At 48.2% G+C, this 22,041-nt stretch overlaps 1 protein-coding gene across 1 annotated transcript in view; it reads left to right on the forward strand.

The window, feature by feature from the left end:
- PDS5A (PDS5 cohesin associated factor A) overlaps positions 1-22,041 on the forward strand; it is a 1,342,323-nt gene that overhangs the window by 1,283,443 nt on the left and 36,839 nt on the right. Inside the window, exons 31-32 of the mRNA XM_078678314.1 lie at positions 10,040-10,145; positions 18,734-19,083. Coding sequence (XP_078534440.1) covers positions 10,040-10,145; positions 18,734-19,083 — 456 coding nt within the window. The remainder of the gene's footprint in view (positions 1-10,039; positions 10,146-18,733; positions 19,084-22,041) is intronic.

Below are 22,041 nucleotides of genomic sequence, written 5' to 3' on the forward strand. Positions count from 1 at the left end.
CACTAAATACTATTTCTTACAGATGTATCGTTACTGAAGGTAAGTAACTTGTGCATTTGGTTTTTGGAGTGGCTGGTTCGAGGCATGTGGGCTGCTAAATTCATATCTTTTGCATAGATCGCCGCCTAGTGTTGGGTCCGGATGATCACACATTGTTGTCCTGGAAGAGTCTTCGAAGTATCCTGAGATAGGTGGCTCCTCCCCTGGACTACAGTGCGCATGGGCATCGGCTCCATCCCCAGATTGTTTTTTTCCGCCATTGGGTTCGGATGCGGTCTCGACGTCTCTCTGACGGAACCGAGAAAACTTACTTCTTTAAGGCCAAAAGGCCTTCGTTACCTACGTCGGTATTGTTTGCGTACGGTCTCGAGTTTCTCCCGTCTCTTTGAGGCGGAATCTGCGGAGTCGAGTTACTCTTCGGACATCGAGGCCTTCTCATCGCAGCAAGACCACGAGTTTTTCAACATGGACCGGAGCCCGTTTAAATACTGTCCCGTCTGTGGGTCCAAATACCCACATATCGACGTGCACCCGGTCTGTAATAAATGCCTCTCGCCAGACCATAACGAGGAGAACTGCATGTCCTGCTCAAAGTTCAGGTCGAAGAAAACGCTCAAGCTTCGGCGCGCGGTGCGCCTCGAGGCCCGGCGGGCGGCCCCGGCACCCGATAACATCTTCGACGGCCCAGAAGAAGAGAGCCTAAGCCATCATCTTCAAATCTCACCACCTGCGACGGAGGTCGAGGCCGATCCCGAAGAAGACGACGGGGTCATGGACCAAGACCTTGAATACGTCGACGAGGTAGGGGACGACGAAGAAGTTTATGGGGCCGCGGAAGATAGCTCAGGGGATGAGCTATGCCCCGACAGTTACACGGATCAGGCTCAGGTCACGGGATCGCCACTCGGCCTTACCCAAGACCCTGCACCGCAAGCCACGGCCCCGCCTTCAGGCCCGGCCACGGACATACCTGCGGGGGCTACGCAGCCCGTATCGAAACCGAAACTGAAACCATTGGTATCGACTGCACCTAAAATGGCCGACGCCAAATCGAAACCGAAACTACCGGATTCGAGTGCACCTAAGATGGCGGACGTTCCATCTAAAACACCGAAGCCTGCTACCTCATCGGCTCCGTCGACCTCCGGGCCACAGAAGTCGAAGAAGACTGTCGACTCGACAGTGCCGAAGTCATCGGCGAGGGATGCGTCCTCTAAGAAGGTCGTCCGTCAAGGGTCGACCGGGGCGACGCCGGCAAAGTCCACAAAAGTCGTCGACAAACATTCGGTGCCGACAGGGACACCGTTAGACGAACGCGGGGTTGGAGCGGAGTCTACAAAATCCCTCGGATCAAAGAGCGGAGGCTCTACTCATAGGTCCAAAGACTCCGTGTCTAAAGCTGCGGCGTCGACGTCTAAGCCTCCAAAGGATCCACAGAACGTCGGAGGCGAAGGCCCGTTGGTGGCCTCCTCGTCGGCGCCAGGTGCCTCGGTGGGTGGCGCATCTCACATCGCTAGTTCACTGCAAAGAATTCGTGAGAAGGCTACTGCGGCGTCGGCTCCCGCGCCGTCGCACCAGAAGACGCTGGACGTGCCTGCAAAGCCTACTGCCAAGCTTCTATACATTCTGCCGCCGAAGGAGGCCCCGAAAGCCTTTGCACCAAAGACGGCGCCAAAGACATCAGAATCTTCCACGTCTGGTGGACTATTGGGTCGACAACAGGACTCAGGAGAAGAATCTGAGCGTTATATCAACGCGGACACTGGCAAGTTGACCCTTTATAAGCGGAAAATCACTTCCAAACCAGTGGACTCCTATGTTATTCCACTAAAGAAGAAAAGGCCTGCACAGGACATTCCTGCCCTGGTTGAACCTATCCAGCCTCCGCCTAGGAGGAGTCCAACACCTTCCCCCGACCACTCTGGGGGAGAGGAGGGGGGACTAGATGACCAGTACAATTTCCCCATCAATGACCCTGATGCACAACAGGATTCCTATGATGACACAGGTGACCAGGGAAACCAACCAGTGGGGCAAGACCCACAGCTTTTCAGTGCACGTGCATCCCCAACAGAGGATTCTGCAGGATTTCATGCACTAATTGAACGGGCAGCTGCTAATCATGACGTGGACATGCATGCTGACCCAGTGGAGGAAGATTTTCTATTTGACACTTTTTCTGTCTCTGAAAGAACAGTCAAGACACTTCCTATGCTCAAAGGTGTCCTTAAACATGCTGCGGAGATCTTTAAGGAGCCTACCAGAGCGAGAGTGGTCAACCCACGCATCGAGAAGAAATACAGGCCGGCACCTGCAGACCCAGCATATATTCGGGGACAGTTGCCTCTTGACTCTCTTGTAGTCGCAAATGCCCGCAAACGGGCGAACTCCCAAACGACGGGTGAAGCTCCTCCCCCAGACAAGGAGTCTAAAGTGCTTGAGGCAGGGGGCAAAAGAATAGCTGCGCAGGCTGCCAATTTCTGGCGTATAGCAAACACACAAGCGCTATTGGCACGTTATGATAGGGCGCATTACGACACCCTAGAGCAACTTTTACAACACCTGCCTACGCAGTTTCAAGAGGGTACCAAACTGCTCATAGAGGAGGGAAAACTCATCTCCAACGCAGCAATAAAGTGTGCACTTGATGCCGCAGACACGGCAGCTAGGGCTATTAACACTAGTGTCATGCTAAGACGACAAGCGTGGCTACGCATATCGGGGTTTAAACCGGACATTCAAACAACCATACTCAACCAGCCCGTCAATCCTGATAGACTGTTTGGTCCTGATGTTGACACCACCCTCGAAAAGATTAAAAAAGACAACGAAACAGCTAAGTCTATGGGGGCCCTTCAGTCACAACAATTCCGGGGAAACACTTTTCGTCGCTCAGGTGCACGTGGTGTTACCCGAGGACAGATGGGTCAACAATCACAGTTCACTAGAGGTGGAGCACAGTCCTCGTACCCCAAGCAGAATAAAGGGGGTTATCGAGGAAACAGCACCAGGGGACGTGGCAGAGGAAACAACAACTCCCGTTCCTCTGCCCCGAACAAACAGTGACTCTCTGTCACTGCCCCCCGACCATTTAACACCTGTCGGGGGGAGACTCCAGCAGTTCCTGCCAGTCTGGACAAACATCACCACAGACAGGTGGGTAAGACAACTTGTCCAGTACGGTTATTGTCTAGAGTTAACGTCCACTCCACCCAACATTCCACCAAGGCAACGTCCTATGTCCGCAGAGCACTTGCACTTATTGCAGCAAGAAGTAGTGGTGATGCTGCAAAAAGGCGCAATCTAGCTCGTGCCAGTGGAGGAGGAAGGCACAGGGGTCTATTCCCTGTACTTCCTTATTCCAAAGAAGGACGGATCCCTCAGACCCATTCTAGATCTGCGCCCCCTCAACCTGTATATACTGTCAGAACATTTCCATATGCTTACACTGCAACAGATTCTTCCCTTGCTGAACCAAGAAGACTTCCTAGCAACCTTAGACCTCAAGGATGCTTATTTCCACATACCACTACACCCGTCCCACAGAAAGTATCTCAGGTTCACTATCCAAGGCAGGCATTATCAGTTCAAAGTCCTACCCTTCGGAGTGACCACCGCCCCCAGAGTGTTTACCAAGTGTTTGGCGACGGTAGCGGCGCACCTCAGGAGGCAGAACATACATGTCTACCCCTACCTGGACGACTGGCTCGTTCAAGCAAAGTCGGAACAACAGTGCGCCGCGGACATGTCGACCACCATTCACCTCCTTCACAATCTGGGCTTCTCGTTGAACTACCCAAAGTCGCACCTTCAACCAGCACATGTGCGGCAGTTTCTGGGTGCGACAATAAATACCCTGACTGCTATGGCTCAGCCAAACGAGGTCAGGATACACAGCATACAGTCTCTAATCCAAAGGTTCAGACCGCAACACTCGCTTCCAGCGAGAGTGTTCATGCAGTTGATAGGCATGATGGCCTCCTGCATCTTCATAGTCCCTCACGCAAGGTTACATATGCGTCCGCTCCAGGAATGCTTAGCAAATCAGTGGACACAGGCTCGGGGACAAATGACAGACCTAGTGTTGGTTACCGGTCGGGCGTACAACTCTCTGCATTGGTGGAATCCACACAACCTTTGCAAGGGCCGACCGTTCCAGGAGCCAGTGCCACAGATTATCCTGACAACTGACGCATCTCTCCAGGGATGGGGAGCTCATGTGCTCAATTACACAGTGCAGGGACTATGGACGACGCAGCAACAAAAGATGCACATCAACTATCTAGAACTGATGGCAATCTTCATGGCGCTCAAGTCCTTCAATGTACATCTGTGCAACAAGGTAGTGTTAGTCCGGACGGACAACATGACAGCGATGTACTACATTCAAAAACAGGGAGGCACCCACTCACCACAGCTGTCTCATCTGGCTCAGAGCATGTGGAAGTGGGCCATTCAAAGAAACATTTTCCTCATGGCAGAGCACCTCCCGGGCAAGGACAATCAGATGGCGGATCTGCTCAGCAGATACAGCCATCAGATGCACGAGTGGGAGTTACATCCATCAGTACTCCGCCCGTACTTCCAGCAGTGGGGTCATCCAGAGATAGACCTGTTTGCCACAAGGGAAAACGCAAAATGCCAACACTTTGCCGCCAGGTTCCCTCACCCACAGTCGCAGGGGAATGCGATATGGATGAACTGGTCAGGCAGATTTGCGTACGCTTTTCCCCCAGCACCTCTAATACCGCTGGTGGCAAGAAAGCTAAGGCAGCACTCGATGACACTCATCCTAGTTGCTCCAACGTGGGCACGCCAACCATGGTACACCACGTTTCTGGAACTTTCAGTGGTGCCGCATCAAAGGGTGCGCCTAACACCCAGGCTCTTGACGCAGAACCATGGAGACATTCAGCATCCAGATCCGCAACAGCTCAACCTGGCGATCTGGCTCCTGAAGTCCTGGAGTTTGGCTACCTTCACTTACCTCCAGAATGCATGGACATCATCAAAGAGGCAAGGAAGCCCACTACCAGAGCATGCTATGCTGCAAAATGGAAGCGTTTCGTCATTCACTGTACAGCCAATAACATAAACCCGCTAGATGCATCTATCCCTAACATCATTTGCTATCTGTTACATCTTTACAAGTGCAATCTAGCGTACACTTCCATTCGGATCCATCTATCCGCCATAGCAGCTTATCTTCAGAACAGGCAACATCTCTCTGTCTTCAGAGTGCCTGCCATTAAAGCCTTCCTAGAGGGTCTGAAACGAGTCATTCCCCCAAGAACACCGCCAGCTCCGGTGTGGAACCTCAATGTGGTCCTCACCAGGCTGATGGGCCCACCTTTTGAGCCACTGCACTCGTGTGAACTCCAGTTCCTAACATGGAAAGTGGCTTTTCTTATTGCTATTACGTCACTAAGACGTGTCAGTGAGCTGCAAGCGCTCACAATCCAGGAGCCATTCATACAAATTCATCCAAATAGGGTGGTACTACGCACTAACCCCAAATTCCTTCCGAAGGTGGTGTCACAGTTTCATCTCAACCAAACTATTGACCTGCCCGCATTCTTCCAAAACCCACAAACGGTGGCAGAAAGAATGCTCCATGCATTGGACGTTAGGAGGGCGTTGATGTACTATATTGACAGGACACAACACTTTAGGAAAACAAAACAACTTTTTGTTGCCTTCTCGCCACAGCACAAAGGCAACCCTATTTCCAAAGCAGGAATAGCCAGGTGGATTGTTAAGTGCATCCAAATCTGTTATCAAAAAGCTAAACGTACCTTAACAATACCCCCAAGGGCGCACTCCACACGCAAATTGGGGGCATCCATGGCTTTCCTGGGGAACATTCCTTTGGAAGACATTTGCAGAGCAGCCACATGGGTTACACCGCACACCTTTACAAAACACTACTGTGTTGATGTGCATTCCAAGCAGCAAGCAGCTGTAGGACAGGCTGTTCTCAAGACACTTTTTCAGGTTTCTGCAGCTGGCACGGGCAACCGCCGCTAATGGAGGGACTGCTATATATTCTATGCAAAAGATATGAATTTAGCAGCCCACATGCCTCGAACTGAATATGCTACTTACCAGTATGCATCTGTTCTTGGCATGTAGGGCTGCTAACATTCATATCGCCCACCCTCCTCCCCGGTGCCTGTCGCAGCTGCAGATATACTCTTGCATTCAATCATTGGCATGGACATCCTTTACACTTTTCACTCCATCTCTGCCACAATGGCTAAAAACAATCTGGGGATGGAGCCGATGCCCATGCGCACTGTAGTCCAGGGGAGGAGCCACCTATCTCAGGATACTTCGAACACTCTTCAAGGACAACAATGTGCGATCATCCGGACCCAACACTAGGCGGCGATCTATGCAAAAGATATGAATGTTAGCAGCCCTACATGCCAAGAACAGATGCATACTGGTAAGTAGCATATTCATTACGCTTTCTGTGAGGGTTACTGTGCCCTTGGGGTCCTTTGGTTGGCCCCTCTCTTCTGTTGGCTGCTAGTTCAGCCCCCTTTTTTGGGTACGATTGTACCTTTTGGCTGATTACCAAGCCTTCTGTGGTTTCTGCCGCAGGTTTATAATTTGTTATCTGATGCGGAATTGTCTTCCCTAAAAGTGGTTCCCATGCTTCTTTGGGACGTGTCCTACCCTATGTGGGGTACTGGTAGCTATTGTATAGCCCTCTCTTATGCTGGGAGGGTGTGGACTTGTGGGTTCCTCACCATTCCTGGTGGTGTTGTTTTACTCTGGTGTGGCCCTTGGTCCTTACTTGAGCCTGGCCTGGCCATCTATGCCGTGGTGCTGTGGTTTTTTTTCCCTTCGTCTGCCGTTTGGCCTGGTCCTCTGTCTCGTGTTTCTGATTGGATAATTTCTTGTGTTGACTGCCTGGTCCGTCTCCTCTTAAATTCTTGCTGATCCCACTTCTTCGTGTTTCGATTTTGTCCGGAGCGGTCCCCTTTTAGGGGTCGTTCAGGATTTTTCTAGCCTTGCCCTTGCTCTGAGCCCGACGTGGTTTGTGCATTTAATTTGTGGCGCTTGCCAGCGGCTGGCTGCACCCACCTGCTTTTCTGTTCTGTTTCCGGGGGCCTTGGCGTGGGCTCTGGGGACCCTCTTCTTGTTCTGTGGGAATCTTGTGAGATCACGTTCTTCTTCTCCTGCCTGCTTTTATTGCTGAGGTGCCTTTCTGTCTGGTCTGTTGACTTCCAGCAGTGATAGGCTCGGCTGCCCTCTTCACTGGGTGTGTTTTTCGGTGGAGGGCTTTTCCTGCGTTTCTGCCTCTTCTCCTTGGTGTCTGTGGGTGGCTCTTTTTCCTTGGTACTCCCCTGGTGGAGATCCCTCGTTCCTTGGTTGGGCTTGGGGTGCACTGGCCTCCTTTCGCCTTGTCCTTGTCTCCTCCTGCTGTCATCACGCACCCCCTCTGGGTCCGGTGTTCTTTAGTGGTGACGAGATACTCTTCTGCCTGGGGCGACTGGGCTATTTTCCCTGTCCCTGTGACTCATCCCCTTTTGGGGCCCTGCTTCGTCCAGGCTGGAGAGGTCCTCTATCAGACCCTCCTCCCTCTTGGGTATGGCTAGGGTATATATTCTACATAAGGAATCAGCCGCTAGTAGTCTCTATTAGATGTACGAGTTACTTAACTTCAGTAACAATGTGTGTGGGGGTGAATTGTCATCCCTCTTCCGTTCTGGCCTTGATGCGCTTCTCGGTTCTGGGCTGTGGTTGCAGACTTCTTCGTCTGCTGTGCCATTTTTCACATGCTTGCTGCCCCCTGGGAGGCTGTCAGATTGGTTGCAGACTTGCTTGCAGTAGCTGTGCTCTGTTCTTTCCCTTCATGACTTCTGGTGCCATAGTGTCTGGCACTATTCTGGATGGTGCAGTTCTACACCATTTGTTTCTTCCCTTTCTGTTAGCTACTTTTTTCGCACACTGTTCACGTATTCTCACAGTTTTTGTTGTGATGGCTCTGCGTTGTGGCACGGAATAGTTTTCCGAAGAAAACTGACGTAGGAGCGCCGGGGTGGAACGTATGTATCCTCGCGGACGACATCAGGGCGGAGTCATGTGGTGCCGTCCCCCGGCGCGCAGGGATGCTATGGCAGAAAAGTTTTCCAGATCCAGTCTCACGCCTGGGGATAATTCTACGTTAAGGAATCTGTGGCTAGAATCGCCTCTACCAGATACATAGTTACCAAAAGTAAGTAACTCATACGATACAAACACGGCTGTCTTCCTCCCTAAAGTTGTTACTACCTTCTACATGGGTAAGTCCATCACTCCTTCCACCACCTATCCTACTCCCTTTCAAGAAGAAAAGACTGCATTGACTTGAACCCAAAAGACTAGTTCACTTCCATATAGACAGAACCTGTGGCTTCATACTAGATTCCCAACTCTGTGTGGTATATTGAAAATGAAAAGAAAGGCTGTTCACAAAAAGACACTATCCAGATGGATGCTCTTGTATATCACGATATGCTACTCCATGACAAACCAGGACCTGCCTGAAGGTATTTATGCTCATTCTACCAGAGCTAAATACTCTTTTTCCGTCCGTGCTGTGGAGGGATTTCTCTAGTAAACATCTGCAAAGCTGCAACTTGGACCTTCACTCACACTTTTGTGAAGTGCTATCACATAGATTCCGAAATGAGATGGGATGGTCACTTCGCCCGCTCAGCTCTTCAGGACTTCTTGGACTAGCAAGTCATGCTCTCTCCTCTAGGTGTGCTACTGCTTGGAGGATCAATTCAAAAGTTGGGGAATCTACAGGTAGTTGTATCCATCAGAAGAATAACTTACTTTCCTTCTGTAATGCTTTTTCTGTTGTAAACAATATTTACCTGCAGATTCCTCACTGACCCACCCTCCTCCTCATCACATGGTTTTCTGTACCAATAGTTCTTTAAAATGTGCAGTTATAACTGTACATGTGAAATATACATGTGCTTGATATGTCGTAACGTACCTGTGCAGAAAATATTGAGAACTGCACCTTAGCTGAGTTGGTATCATCAGTTAGCCTTGAGGACGCAATAAAAATTGGATAACTGACATCAGCACACTGATGGTGGCGCTTTATGGCTCCAGCCAGTGGCATCACTCGGTGCTGCATAGAAGGCCAACTTGGAGTCGGCGCCCCCTACTGGTGTGAGGGAGCTATTGGAGAAAAGTTTCCAACTCCAGAATGGTGTCGGAGATATTCAAAAGGTGAAGAATATGCAGGTAGATATAGTATCCACCAGAAGAAGCATTACAGAAGGTAAGTAACGTCGCGCGCGTGCGTGCGTGCGTGCGTGCGTGTGCGTGCGTGTGCGTGTGTGCGCGTGTGTGTGTGTGTGTGTGTGTGTGTGGGGCAGTGAAAATAAATGTGGCCTAGTAAAACATGTTGATTGGAGGAACTGTACTGAAAAACACAGTTAGTACTACAGTGCAAATGTCAAATTGGAGTGTATTACCACAGTACAGAAAAAGTGACTCTTGAGAAACAGATTACTGCCTCACAGATTGCATGTAATAATTTGAAAGTAGTCTCCTAATAGTGAAGCGGTATCTGTAATGTTGCTTTACTTTATTGTACAAATTTACCTAATTGAATCCTGGTTTTGGTCAAATATCTTTTTTTTAAACAAATAAACATAAAGAAATGCCATGGCATGAGCTATATATGTAGATGCTCGGAGTATAATATACTATTTATTACCATTGCTAGGGGAAGGGAATCATGGTCCACTCGAGGCTTCACCTTTCATGCGTCATGGCTCCTCCCACACTCAACAATGGTAATAAATAGCGTATTATACTCTGCATAGGGTAAATATATTTACATATCACAATATGCCAATAAAATAGTTTATAAAAAAAAAGAAAATACTGCCTCGCTGACTGCAGAAATGACAGCATTACTCGGCCAGAAGATTATTTATTCTACGTTGTCTTCTTAACATCTTTTTTTGTCTGGTTTTTAATCTGAAACTTTTCTAAAATAGTTCTGCTCTTCCTTTCACAGAGACTTGGTGTCTGAAGTTTCTGAAACTGGCATCAGTGAAAATGATGAGAATCCAGTAAGAATTATCACAGTAATACCTGTTAAGGCTGACCCTGTGAAAAACAAAGTAAGTTTTATGAAGTTCATGCAAACGTGTCCTACTACAATAATGACCATATCTTGATGGAAAACTTAGTGAAATCCAAGAAAGTCAAACCACCCCAACTGCTTTGGGTGTTCAGTTTTCATAAATGTCCACATTTATTATTGTACCTTCAGGGCCAAAGGGCCAACATATTGTAGCCATCATAGAGGGCAATTTGATTCAGACATTTTCAGCCATGCATGATAGGAGGTGTTGATTTGGTGTCTTGGGATCCTCACTGATGGTCCTAAACATAGAAAAATATCTGCCAGTGTGTGGACACCTTGGAACACGTCAGCCATATAACTTCATAGAGATCAATTTTAGTGGGGGTGGACATTTTCGAAAAGTCCAGTGTACATGTCCGCTTTATAAAATAAAGCATCAGGTACCATTTTTTGCATTTTATCTGTGTCTCAGATATCCAATTTAATACCTGCTTTGCGCCATCCAGTTGAAAAAACCATCAAAATACTTACCTTAAACTTTCACACTACAGTAGACGAAAAACTGAAGCAAATGGTGGCTGTAAGACTAAGAATGTGTTAAGTCAAAAAGGACACTGTGCTCTTACGGAGCCAGCTGCTTCAATCTTCCAGCATGCCTTCTACGGGCAGTTTGTCTCACAGCTTCAGTTCTTTTTTCTCACTTGTATTGCCTAGATCCTATAACACTTCACTGGGGCTTTATCCTTATTTTTTGATGTTCGGTGTTTCAGGACTCCATATTTCACAACATTACATGTTAAATGTCTGTTCATCTACAGCAACTTTTTTATCTACATTTAAGATTGTCTACTGTCAATTGCTTCACTATTTGTGAAGTGCCCTTCCTGTGGGGGGATGGGGGAGAGTGTGTGCACACGCTCTGAGTCCCAGTGCAAGTTGAGTCCGAAAATGGTAAGTAAATAGCTTAAGGACCAAGAAGGGATTTTCCGGATAGGGCAGTTAGAAGACCTGAAGGTGCAGCAGGAGAGGACGAATATGCAGGAGCAAGGTAAAGAGGACACTCCGTCTACTGTACTTCTGTAGTCTCCCAGGATGGATTCCAGAGAAGGAAATTCCACTGAGAAAATGGTACACAACCCTCAGTCAATGTAAATTCACAAATAGGCTAGTCCTTATTGATTTCACATACAAACCCCATTACCATCATTCTAGGCTATCGCGGGTGCACATGATGACATCAAGACAAGCCTTGGCGCCAACATGCTCATAACGAAGGAATGGATCTTTGATGTTGAAGTGGCTGAGATTCATTCAAGGATTCCGTCTATCACTTTTTTGTATTCTTCATTGCAACTCCTGAAGTGCGACTGGTATCCCCAGATGTGATCACAAGGCCACTGGAACCAAACTGCACCTGACTGAAGAGACCCAAATAGGCTGAATTCGATCTTGGGTTGCTTGTGCTCCAGTTCAGAGAGGACTTGCCAGTTCGGGCTGAACAGTTCCTAGTGGAGCAGGACCAAGGCTGATTTGCATATCGTTCGGTCTAAGCATAGTAGGAAAAAGAACAGTGGACGAGGATGCTACCCGAATACTTACCAGGGGCCTATTATTTCAAGCATTCAATCCTTCTTTTTTTGTTCTTAGACTTTGAAGAGATACTTGGCATTGGCAGAGACATAGACGTCGAGACCTTCGCTGGTGTCACTATAACAGATATCATTAAGAACACAGTCGACACAATCTACATCAAGAAATTAATGCTTAATGTCAATAAATACACCATTACCTGAATCGACCCGGAAACATCTCTCCCCCCACCCCCCACCCCCGGTTGGAAGCTCCTTCTGCACATTTATTTTTCCCTCCAGCATCACCACTACTAGCCAAGATACCCATTATTGGCTAGTCTGCCTCAGATCTTTTCATGGAACCACTACCACCTCAAAATTCCACCCAAGGCAACTGATGGTACAGAGTAGTACATCTATGCACCTCTAGACATACCAATACCTGTGATTCTTACTGTGCTGTCTCTTGTCTTTCATAATGCTCCGGAGAAACAGCACGGAAGTACACCAACCTGGTCACCACGACCACAAATTCTCATTCATCCCAAACCTCTTTTGGGACAACTTCCACATACACTCCAACTTCTCCACCAACCTTACTACTGCACACCTCGCTAGTTGATATCACTTCATTTTATTATGCTCAATATCCAACCAATTAGAGGTGCCACATATTTCTGTTTCTGTGATCATGGAAATCGTACATTCAAGAGCCACCATGCAACCTGCTTTACCTTTGGTATCCGGTATATCTGATGGAGAATCCTGGCCATAGATTCCTTACCATGGAATTATCCCCAGGCATTGAAATGGATCCAAAAAGTTTTCATGAGCAGTGCCCTTGAAGGCCAGGAGGTGTCGTTGTTTGGCTCCGCATGGTGTCGTCTGCGCTGAATGTTTCGTGCACAGCGCCTATATAGGTGCTACCCCAGCGCGCTGATGTCAGTACTTTTCTTTCCATGCCAGTCAGCACAGATCAGGAGAGAACTAACTTAAGTCATTTTTTGGCTTTCTGTGGAAGTCTTTTTGACACGTTCTCCTGGCATTGCAGGATGCCAACTAGGAAGTCCAGTTTAAGACCTGCAAGTCCTGTCACCTACAGATGTCTGTGACGAGCTTGTACCTTGTTTGTCTCTTGTACATCGAACGTGACCACGAGGCGAAGACCCATGTTGACTGCCTTGCCATTCACCCCAAGGCTTTGAGGGAGCACTCCTTGCCGCTCTATGTGGGACGCTCCACAATCTTGATTAAGGTAGAGAGAAATGTTCCGGGATCAGTCGCCGAACCCAATATCCTCGTTGCATTTGAAGTAGTCTTCTAATAAGTCCCACAAGAAAAATAAATCTAAGCGGTCAGAGGTCTTTCAACTTCGCCCAGTCTGTCAGTCATCCGACGAGACGAGGTAATGTTGTCATTTGAAGCCTGGGTCTGCTGTTGAGCCTGGGCTGGCTCCACGCCTCCCTGAGTTTTCATGAGGTTTGTGAGGCCATGCACCTCATATTTAGGTGGCCCTTTCCTGCTGGCATTCCTTCAGGGCCTTGTGGGTTCGGGAGGGGCTCACACTGGTTCTCCGCCGGCAGTTCTGGTCCCTGCTGCAGTCTGGCCCCTTGGATCCATGGATGGATCCGGACTGTCACCGGTCGTACCACCTCAACCTTCCAAGGCACCGCCATTCACATTCTCATCCCGACTCAGACATGAAGTCAGAGGGGCGTTGTCCCACTCCAGCGCCATGCCATCCAGGCCAGAGCCCGAGCTCAATTCCTATGGGCTGGGACTCTTGCAGAATTTAGAGGAGTCGCTGAACCTATGAAGAATACCAGCCCCTAGATTCTAACATTTATTTATTTATTTATTATATTTATTTACAAAGTTTTATATAACGCGAACTAGATCCCATAGGACATCAGAGCGCTTTACATTTGGAAGGAAAGGAAGGACAATAATGCAAATACATCAACAGGTAGGGATAAAAACAAGCATGATTACAGATTACACGACAAATGCCACATGGAGGTTATATTAAACAATTGTACATGGGTAGAGAAGGAGGGGCATAATATGGGACTGGTGTGAAGAATTTGCAGACATTAGCAGACTGGATGCCTCAGAAACTAGCATGGGGTCTCCTACTATGGCTACAGTGGCGGGAGCTTCAATTGCTATGGTGGAGAGAAGGGCGGCCAGGGTCCTGGACCTTAGCCTACCCTCAGTGGCAGTCAAGACTGTCTTGACAGAGGTGCTTCAGCCTGGAGTAACCCACACAGAATCACTTCTCCCATTTAATGTTTGGGACTTGGTCCAAACCTTGCACAGGAGCTCCTGTGAACAGGACGATTGCCTGCTGCCATTGTCCTGCCACAGGATACCCCAATTTCCTGACGCAGCTCCCTACCCCAGAGAGTTTGGTGGTCCAAGCCTCCACCTCTTGTGTAGATTCTGGCACATTCACTACCACTCCACCGGATAGGGAATTCAAGAAGCTGGTTATCTTAGGCAAGAAAATGTTTTCTTCCACCAGCCTTGCACTGCGGTCTGTGAACACAGCATGTTTTTTGGACCATTACTCCCATGCACTGTTGAACTCAGTTGCACAGCTGTTGTCCATGGTCCCGGAAGAGGCCTGCGCCATACTCTTCCCAAGCCATGACTGATGAAAGAGACTAAGCTAAGTTCACAATTCGGTGTGGGATGAACACGACCGACTTGTTAGGCAGAACGGTTTCTTCATCAAGGGCGTTGTGGCGCCACGTCTAGCTGAGGACAACTGGCTTTTCTGGAGATTTCCTATCGTTGCCTAAAGACATGTCTCTTGATGGCTCCCGTCTCTTCGGAGACAAGGCGGACTTCGCGCTGGAGCGCTTCAAGAATAACTGAGCTAATGCCGGGTCCATGGGCTTTTCCGTGGCCTCTTTCCAACTGTAGTTTGCCTTTCACTCCTTTCATGGCCGCGGAAGGGGATTCCAGCTGCCGCTTTACCCGCACATCTACCACTGCGCGCAAGCTTCTCACCCTCTGTGGCAGAGGACGTGGTACCCACAGACCCCATGGGTTGGACAGCCAGTGGTCGAGACAGTCCACCATCCCTCCACAGTAACAGCCTCAAGCCCTTTAGGTTACCCTCCTACCATCATGGGCACACATTGGGGGAAAGGAAACGCCATCACCTGCTCCACTGGAGGTCAATGACATCAGACTGTTGGGTTCTTCAGATTGTCCCATGGGGCGAATGCACCCCTTCGTGACTTCTCCTCCACCAATGCCACCCACTTGCGACAGGCTGACAGAAGACCATCTCTCGTTGCTCCATGAGGAAGTAGCTGCTCTCTTGGACAAGGAGCCATAGAGCGGGTACTTATGCCAGAAGTAGGTCATGGTTCTTATTCTCACTATTTTCTGGCGCCCAAAAAGGACTGAGGCTTTTGTCCTATCCTAGACTTGCGCCCTCTCAATTTTTTCCTGAAAAAGAAGGAATTCAAAATGCTCATGCTCACGCTCACTGAAGTCCTGTCTGCCCTGGACCCAGAAATCCGGATGGTACTATTGGAGTTGCAGAATGCATAACTTAACATTCCCGTCCTGCCATCCCACAGGCGTTGCCTGCGATTCATGGTGGGCCACAAGCACTTTGTGTTCGCCATGCTCCCTATTGGTCTTACCAATGTCCCTTAGGTGTTCACCAAGGTGGTGGCGGTGGTCATCAGTGGAGATCAGAGGTGCCAGTCTTCCCCTATCTTGATGACTTGCTGTTGAACGCGGACTCGCCCCAGGCTCCCTCCTCCCACCTCCAGACTACGGCGGACCTCCTGCACTCATTGGGAATCGCTATCAATGTGCCAAAGTCACACTTGATCCCTTTCAGATGCTAACAATGTTTCAACCTCTATCCTTTATTCCGGTGAGACTGACTCAGAGGTTGCTGGTCCTCATGGCCTCCTGCATCCTGCTTGCGACACATGCCTGCTGACGTATGAAAGCTATGCAGTGGGACATGAAGTTCCCGTTGGTGCAGCATCAGGGGGATCTTTCCAGCATGGTCCAGATCTCAGAGGAAACTACAAAAACTCTGCAGTGGTGGTTAGCAAACTGTGATTGGGTCAGCTGCAGACCCCTCTCCCTTCCCCAGCCTGTTCCCCAAAGTGGTGACAGATGCATCCCATCTGGAATGGAGCAGCCATCTGGGAGAGGTGGAGATAATAAGCCTCTACTCTCTAGTGGAATCCAGGCTCATCATCAACCTACTGGAGCTCTGGGCAATCCGGCTAACATTAAAAAGCCTTTCTGCCATCCATCAAGGGGAGGCTATTGCACATGTTCACGAACAACCCCACCACCATGTGGTACTGCAACAAACAGGGCAAGGTTTGTCAAGAGGCCTTGAGCCTCTAGACATGGCTGGAACAACAGGGCATATCCATAGGGATTCAGCACCTGGCAGGCGCTCTGAATGCCAGGGCAGACAAACTCAGTCTAAGAAACCTAGCAGATCATGAGTGACGTCTCCATCTGGAGGTGGGGTAGGGACTCTTTCAGCAGTGGAGAAAGCCTTAGTTAGAACTGTTTGCCACCGCCATGAATACGCAATGTCAGTGATCTTGCTTGCTGGAGTTTCCTAGGATGCACTCAATTAGAGAGACTGTACATCTCAAGTGGAGCTCAGGCCTCCTATGCGCCTTTCTGCCAAAACCCTCTGCTGCCCAGATTTCTCTAGAAGATCCCATATTGCCAGACCCATATCACCGTTGAGGCTCCAGACTGGGCTCCTAGAGTTTGGTATTCCGAGCTGTTGAGGATGGCCATCAGTTCTCTGATCAGGCTGTCCCTTCTGAAGGAACTTCTGTCGCAGCAGCAGGGGAGGGTTCTCTACCCAAGCTGGTTAATGCTCCGCCTTCATGCGTGGAGATTGAGTGGCAATAGTTGACAGCTGTCGACCTTCCGCCTGAAGTCTGTAGTGTTATCTTGGCAGCCAGTCCACCAAGACGGTGTTCTGCTGAAACCCAATTTCGAAACATTGTTTATGCGCTATATAATTTTATCAGTAAAACTACTTTAGTGGAATAGTTCTGTGGCCATTTCAATGGAAAATGTGCTATCTGTAAATGACGTATTTCTAAAGCATAATGTGGTAGTGAGTTTTTAAACATGAACTCGTAAATATTCCTGCCATGGCCCAGATGACAATGCACTTAATGAACTAAGAGGTAGGCCAGGGATCATGTGCACTCTATATGTGGGCTCGATTATTACTATATAGATCGGTCAAACGTTTAATCTAGTAAATGAAGAGTTTTTTTGTACAGCAGAAATAGTGAATTTGCATCTTTAAAGGTAATCTTTTATGTGATAATGAAGAAAAGGGCGGCTCCATAAGACAAAATATTTGCCTGGGATTACACAATTTGAGACCAGTGCATGGGTCAAGGACATTACAGTTAGGTAGATTATTCAAGTTACTAAACCTGCAGGTCTAGTAAAATGTTTGATTTTTCGAGACCTGGTCACTTTGCCTACCTTTTATGGTCCACCTCACCCCTCTAAAGAAGAGAAGTGACTTCATCGGCTGGGCCAAAAAAGAGCATTGTCACTCTGACTTGACCTCACAAAAGACTTTGGGTGGATTATCAACTCATGGTGGAATACGTCGTAGCCAAAAAATGAAAGACGCTGCAGAAATGGATCATCTTACGCTGGATAGTGCTCTGCAACAAAATCTGCTGACTGTGACCACTGCATTAGCTCGCACAGTACCGGTCCTGAATATCTGTCACTAAACACTACTACCTGAACAGTCGGAACCGGCATGACTGTCACTTTGCCCGTTCAGCCCTTCAGGACTTTCTAGTCTAATCTGTGTCGCAGCCCACCTCCGGGGTGATAATGGCTAGGTATCTATTCTAAGGTAAGGAATCTGCAGCTGGAAGTCTCTATCAAATCAATCAATCAACCATTTGTAGAGCACGCTACATACCCGTGAGGGTCTCAAGGCGCTGGGGAGGGGGGGCCTCTACTGATAGAACAGCCAGGTCTTGAGAAGTCTCCTGAAGGTCAGCATGTCTTGGGTCTGTCGTAGACTCAGTGGGATGGTGTTCCAGGTCTTGGCGGCGAGGTTGGAGAAAATACTTTACTTGCTTTCAGGAATGCCTTATCTTGTAGAGACTTTATCTAGCTGCAGATTCCTTACTGACCTACCCATCCTCCCAGATCTGGGAACGAGTAAAGGGTTGCTTCCCTTTTAAGAGCCCTAGTTCTAATGCACCAGTTGTCAGTGTTCCTCGTGGCTCTGAGCTTCTGGTGTGGAAAGTCACGAAAAGAAACTGACATCAACACGCTTGGGGACCACCTATATAGGCACTGTGCATGTCACTCCTAGTGCAGACAACAGCACATGACAATGCCATATGGAACAGAACAACGCCGCCTACCAGCATTCAGGGGTACTACTCGCAAAGAATTTCCGGACGCAATCTGACTCCTGGGAATATTCTAAGGTAAGGAATCTGTGGCTAGATCGTCTCTACCACATAAGGCGTTACTGAAGGTAATTAACTTGTTCATTAAGTGTTAATGTCTAGATGTTTTTCTTATCATCCTATTGATCTGCCTCTACAATCAATTGTGTTGTAACATTTAGTAACATGCAGTTTAGTGTATTTTTGCAGTTGGTATAATGTAGTAGCTGTTTTGTTAAAATGCTACGGTGGAAAAATGTATTTAGTATTCTGGATGCTAATTATGTCATGAATCTTGTTGTGGAATGTTGACATCAAGTTAAAAATTAACAGGAGTTGCAGGAAACTTGATCATAGTAGGCTACGCTGTTAGCGGTGTCTGTTTATTAATAAACTAACAGTAACTCAAAGATGAAAATCGAGTCTGCTTACCACAAAGACTTAAAGCTAGGAGCATCTTTTAAAATATATTGCTCACAGAACTCATTTGAACATTCTGGAGATCGTGAAACAGACTTAAAGCACCTTCAACAGCACATTAGGATTCTGTGCTTTGTAACTAACCTTTGATTTGCATTTATTATTCTTTTACTTTACAGGAGATCAACTCTGATCAGACAATAGCTAGCAACCTTACCAGTGACCGAAGTAAAAAGAGAAATGTGTCTGCAACAGGAACAGAGAATATAAAAAAAACAGAAGATAAGAAAACAGATGAGCCAGGGCAAACTGTCCCACCCAAACCTAGACGGGGTCGTCCACCAAAGTCCGAGTCTCAGGGTAGCGGAGTGAAAAAAGATGAAACAAGTAAACCATCCGGAAGAGGTAGAAAAAGGTCCTCTGCCAATCAAGAAAATCCAGTTGTGCTGGAGGCGGGTAATGCCAAAGTACCAAAACAACAGGATCTACCAACAAAAAAAGCAACACAGAGGCAAATTGATTTACAGAGGTTAGACAACTACAGTTTTCTGCATGTTTTAGCTCACTATCAGATTTACATTACAATGCATTGGGGGTATATACATATATATGTGTGTATATATATTCTCAGCGCTACTTTCAAATGGAACTTTATACTAATAGAGCATATGTTTAATGTAATGTCCCAGAACACACAGTTGCCTTATGTCAGGGTACACTTGGTGCACCCCTTCAGACCACTGAGCCAGGCTCTGTGTCTTGCAATTTACAGACTTTCCTAGGGCACAGCATGCTTGCATGATGGTCCTGCACACTAGGCAAAGAGGTTCCAATGTTGCCAGAAGAGATAGTTCCAATGTCGCCTGAAGAGATCTGCGCCAGGGTCAATCAAATGGGCACCACCTGGCATCATTTGGATTTACTGCAGGAAAGTCTGCTAGTTTTCAGCCAGATGGTGCCCATGTTACTGGCCATGAAACTGATCTCTGCAGGTGACATTGCAACTTCATAGAGGCATAACATGCACCAGTGAATTCAGTTGCATTTTTTCCATTTGCCATGGACCTCTAGATCCTGAGCACACCGACTGTTAATCGATTAGTATTATTTTCCTTTTTTCTCCCAAGAATACACTTGTTTCTAATTAGGAAATGGTTCTCTAAAACACTGTGTTTAAATTGTATTGGACAAGTGAAAGGACCATCTGTGATCAGCCCTCATGTGACTTGTGTGTGATAGCTCAGTCTGAGTCTAGACTGTAACAAAGGCCTTTGACCTCTGTGCATTGGTGGAATGTAATGCCCAGAAAGCGGGAAAGGTGAAACTCTTTTTGGATTCAAGAAATAAAGGCGAGGTCATTTAAGTTGCCTTCACCCCCCACCCCTCTCCGAGAGAATGCCCAGCCCAGTCTTGGAATTACTGAACATTTGAGAGGAACATTCTCTGTTTACTAACCCTTACACAAACAAGACAATGACTGACTTCAAAGCCACTATAAAATACCATTAAAGTTGTGTGATTTCCCCACTGCCGCATGAGAGCAGCACAGAGGAAGATATTTTTTTGCTGCCATTTTAGATATTGTTCGAGGCATATGAGCTGCAGATTACACACTGTGCATAGATCGCCACCTAGTGTTGGGCCCGAATGTTCGCAGTTTGTTGTTGTCCTGAAAAGTTCTTTGGAAGTCACGAGATAGGGGACTCCTCCTTTGGACCACATTGCGCATAGGCATCGGCTCCATCCTCAGATTGTTTTTTCCACCATCGGGCTCGGATGTGTTTCCTGCGCTCCGGTTTGGAACCGAATTTCCTTCAGCGCGCAATCTTCACCCAGTTCAACGGTCTTGTTTCGATCGTGCTCCACATCGACGCGATTCTTCACCACTTAGAAGTCTTCAATTCCGGTCGTCGATGAAGGCCTTCGGGCCTACCAGGGCCTTACTCTCTGGCTCATGGAAAGGACGCCATTCAAGAAGTGTCCTCAATGTGGGTCGAAGTTTCCCCACACAGATCTACATGAGGTGTGTAACCTTTGCCTCTCACCGAAGCACAAGGCCAAAGACTGTTCCGCCTGCGCCTCTTTCCGCTCCAAGAAAACAATTCGGGACCAACGAGTTCGAAGAACAATGGTTTGCTCGTCAGCGTCGATTCCCGACGACATCTTCGAAGAAGGCTTCGACGTACCAGAACACCAGCAGGCCAAAGAAAGTGCCAGCTCCTCTGATGCCGAAGACTCAGACGTCGAGGACATCACTCCAGCTCAGCGGGTCGTAAGTAAGACCGTCGACCCCAACCCTTCCTCGACACAGTCAAAAAAGGCTTCGGTCACACCCTCACCTTCGGGCCCGTGTGCACACCGAGAGACTGCTTCCCACGCCCTGCCTGCGGGCTCGGCAAAGAAGCCTATTAAGCCTTCAGGCAGCTCGGGCTCGAGTCAGCCTATTCCCGGTGCCGATCCCATACTGACACCGAAAAAGATGCCATCTTCCTCAACCACGACGACCACTGCTCCGAAGCACTCGACGCCGAAGACTGGCACAGGCTCATCGATGCCGAAACCGCACTCGGAGTCGAGTAAAAAACCACCTAAAGGTCCCGACTCTCACGCTTCGGTGCCGAAAAAACAGCTGGAACCGAAAACTTTGACGCCGAAGGATCTGCCAGACACAGAAGAGCTTTTTACAGCAGATCCTACTCAAAAGACTCTTGTAAAGGTTCCTAAGACTGGACAACTGGCTGTTCACTCCAAGAAGAGACCACTAGAGGCGCCTGCACTTCCTCCTCTCCCAAAGAAGAGAGACATTGCAACCTCTCCATGAAGGGTCCCTTCTCCACCACCTCCCTATACTCTTCCTCCTCTTACACCTCCTCCACCACATCATTCGCCTACACCATCCACTAACCCAGATGTTGATGTAGATAGACTCTGATGACACAGGTGGGGGTGCACATGACCCAGCAGGGAGCAATAGTCCCCCCTCAGTCACCTAACCCATGTGATGATTATAACACCCCTGATGTGCCTTACGTCCCCCAAGACGATGTATATCCTTCCAGGCCTTCCCCACCAGAGGACGCTATAGGTTTTAACTTACTAGTCCAAAGAGCTGCCCAGTACCATGGGGCTGACTTACACACCGATACTGTGGAGGAAGATTTCCTACTGGACACTTTTGATAATACACAAAGGTCCACTGCCATTTTGCCTATGCTTAAAGGGGTCATTAAGCACGCAACAGAGGTATTTAAAGATCCTGTTAGGGCTGGGTCCTCAACCCTCGCATTGAGAAAAAATACAAAGCTGCCCCTACAGACCCAGTTTACATTAGAGGTCCAGCACCATTAGATTCTTTAGTAGTATCCAATGCACGTAATCGGCTAATGCACAGACATCAGGTGAGGCCTCACCACCATATAAGGAATCTAAACTCCTTGACGCACCTGGTAAGCGCACGGCGTCAAAGGCAGCTAACATATGGCGCATT

Source organism: Lissotriton helveticus, chromosome 2_2, assembly GCF_964261635.1.
Source record: "Lissotriton helveticus chromosome 2_2, aLisHel1.1, whole genome shotgun sequence".
NCBI lineage: Eukaryota > Metazoa > Chordata > Amphibia > Caudata > Salamandridae > Lissotriton > Lissotriton helveticus.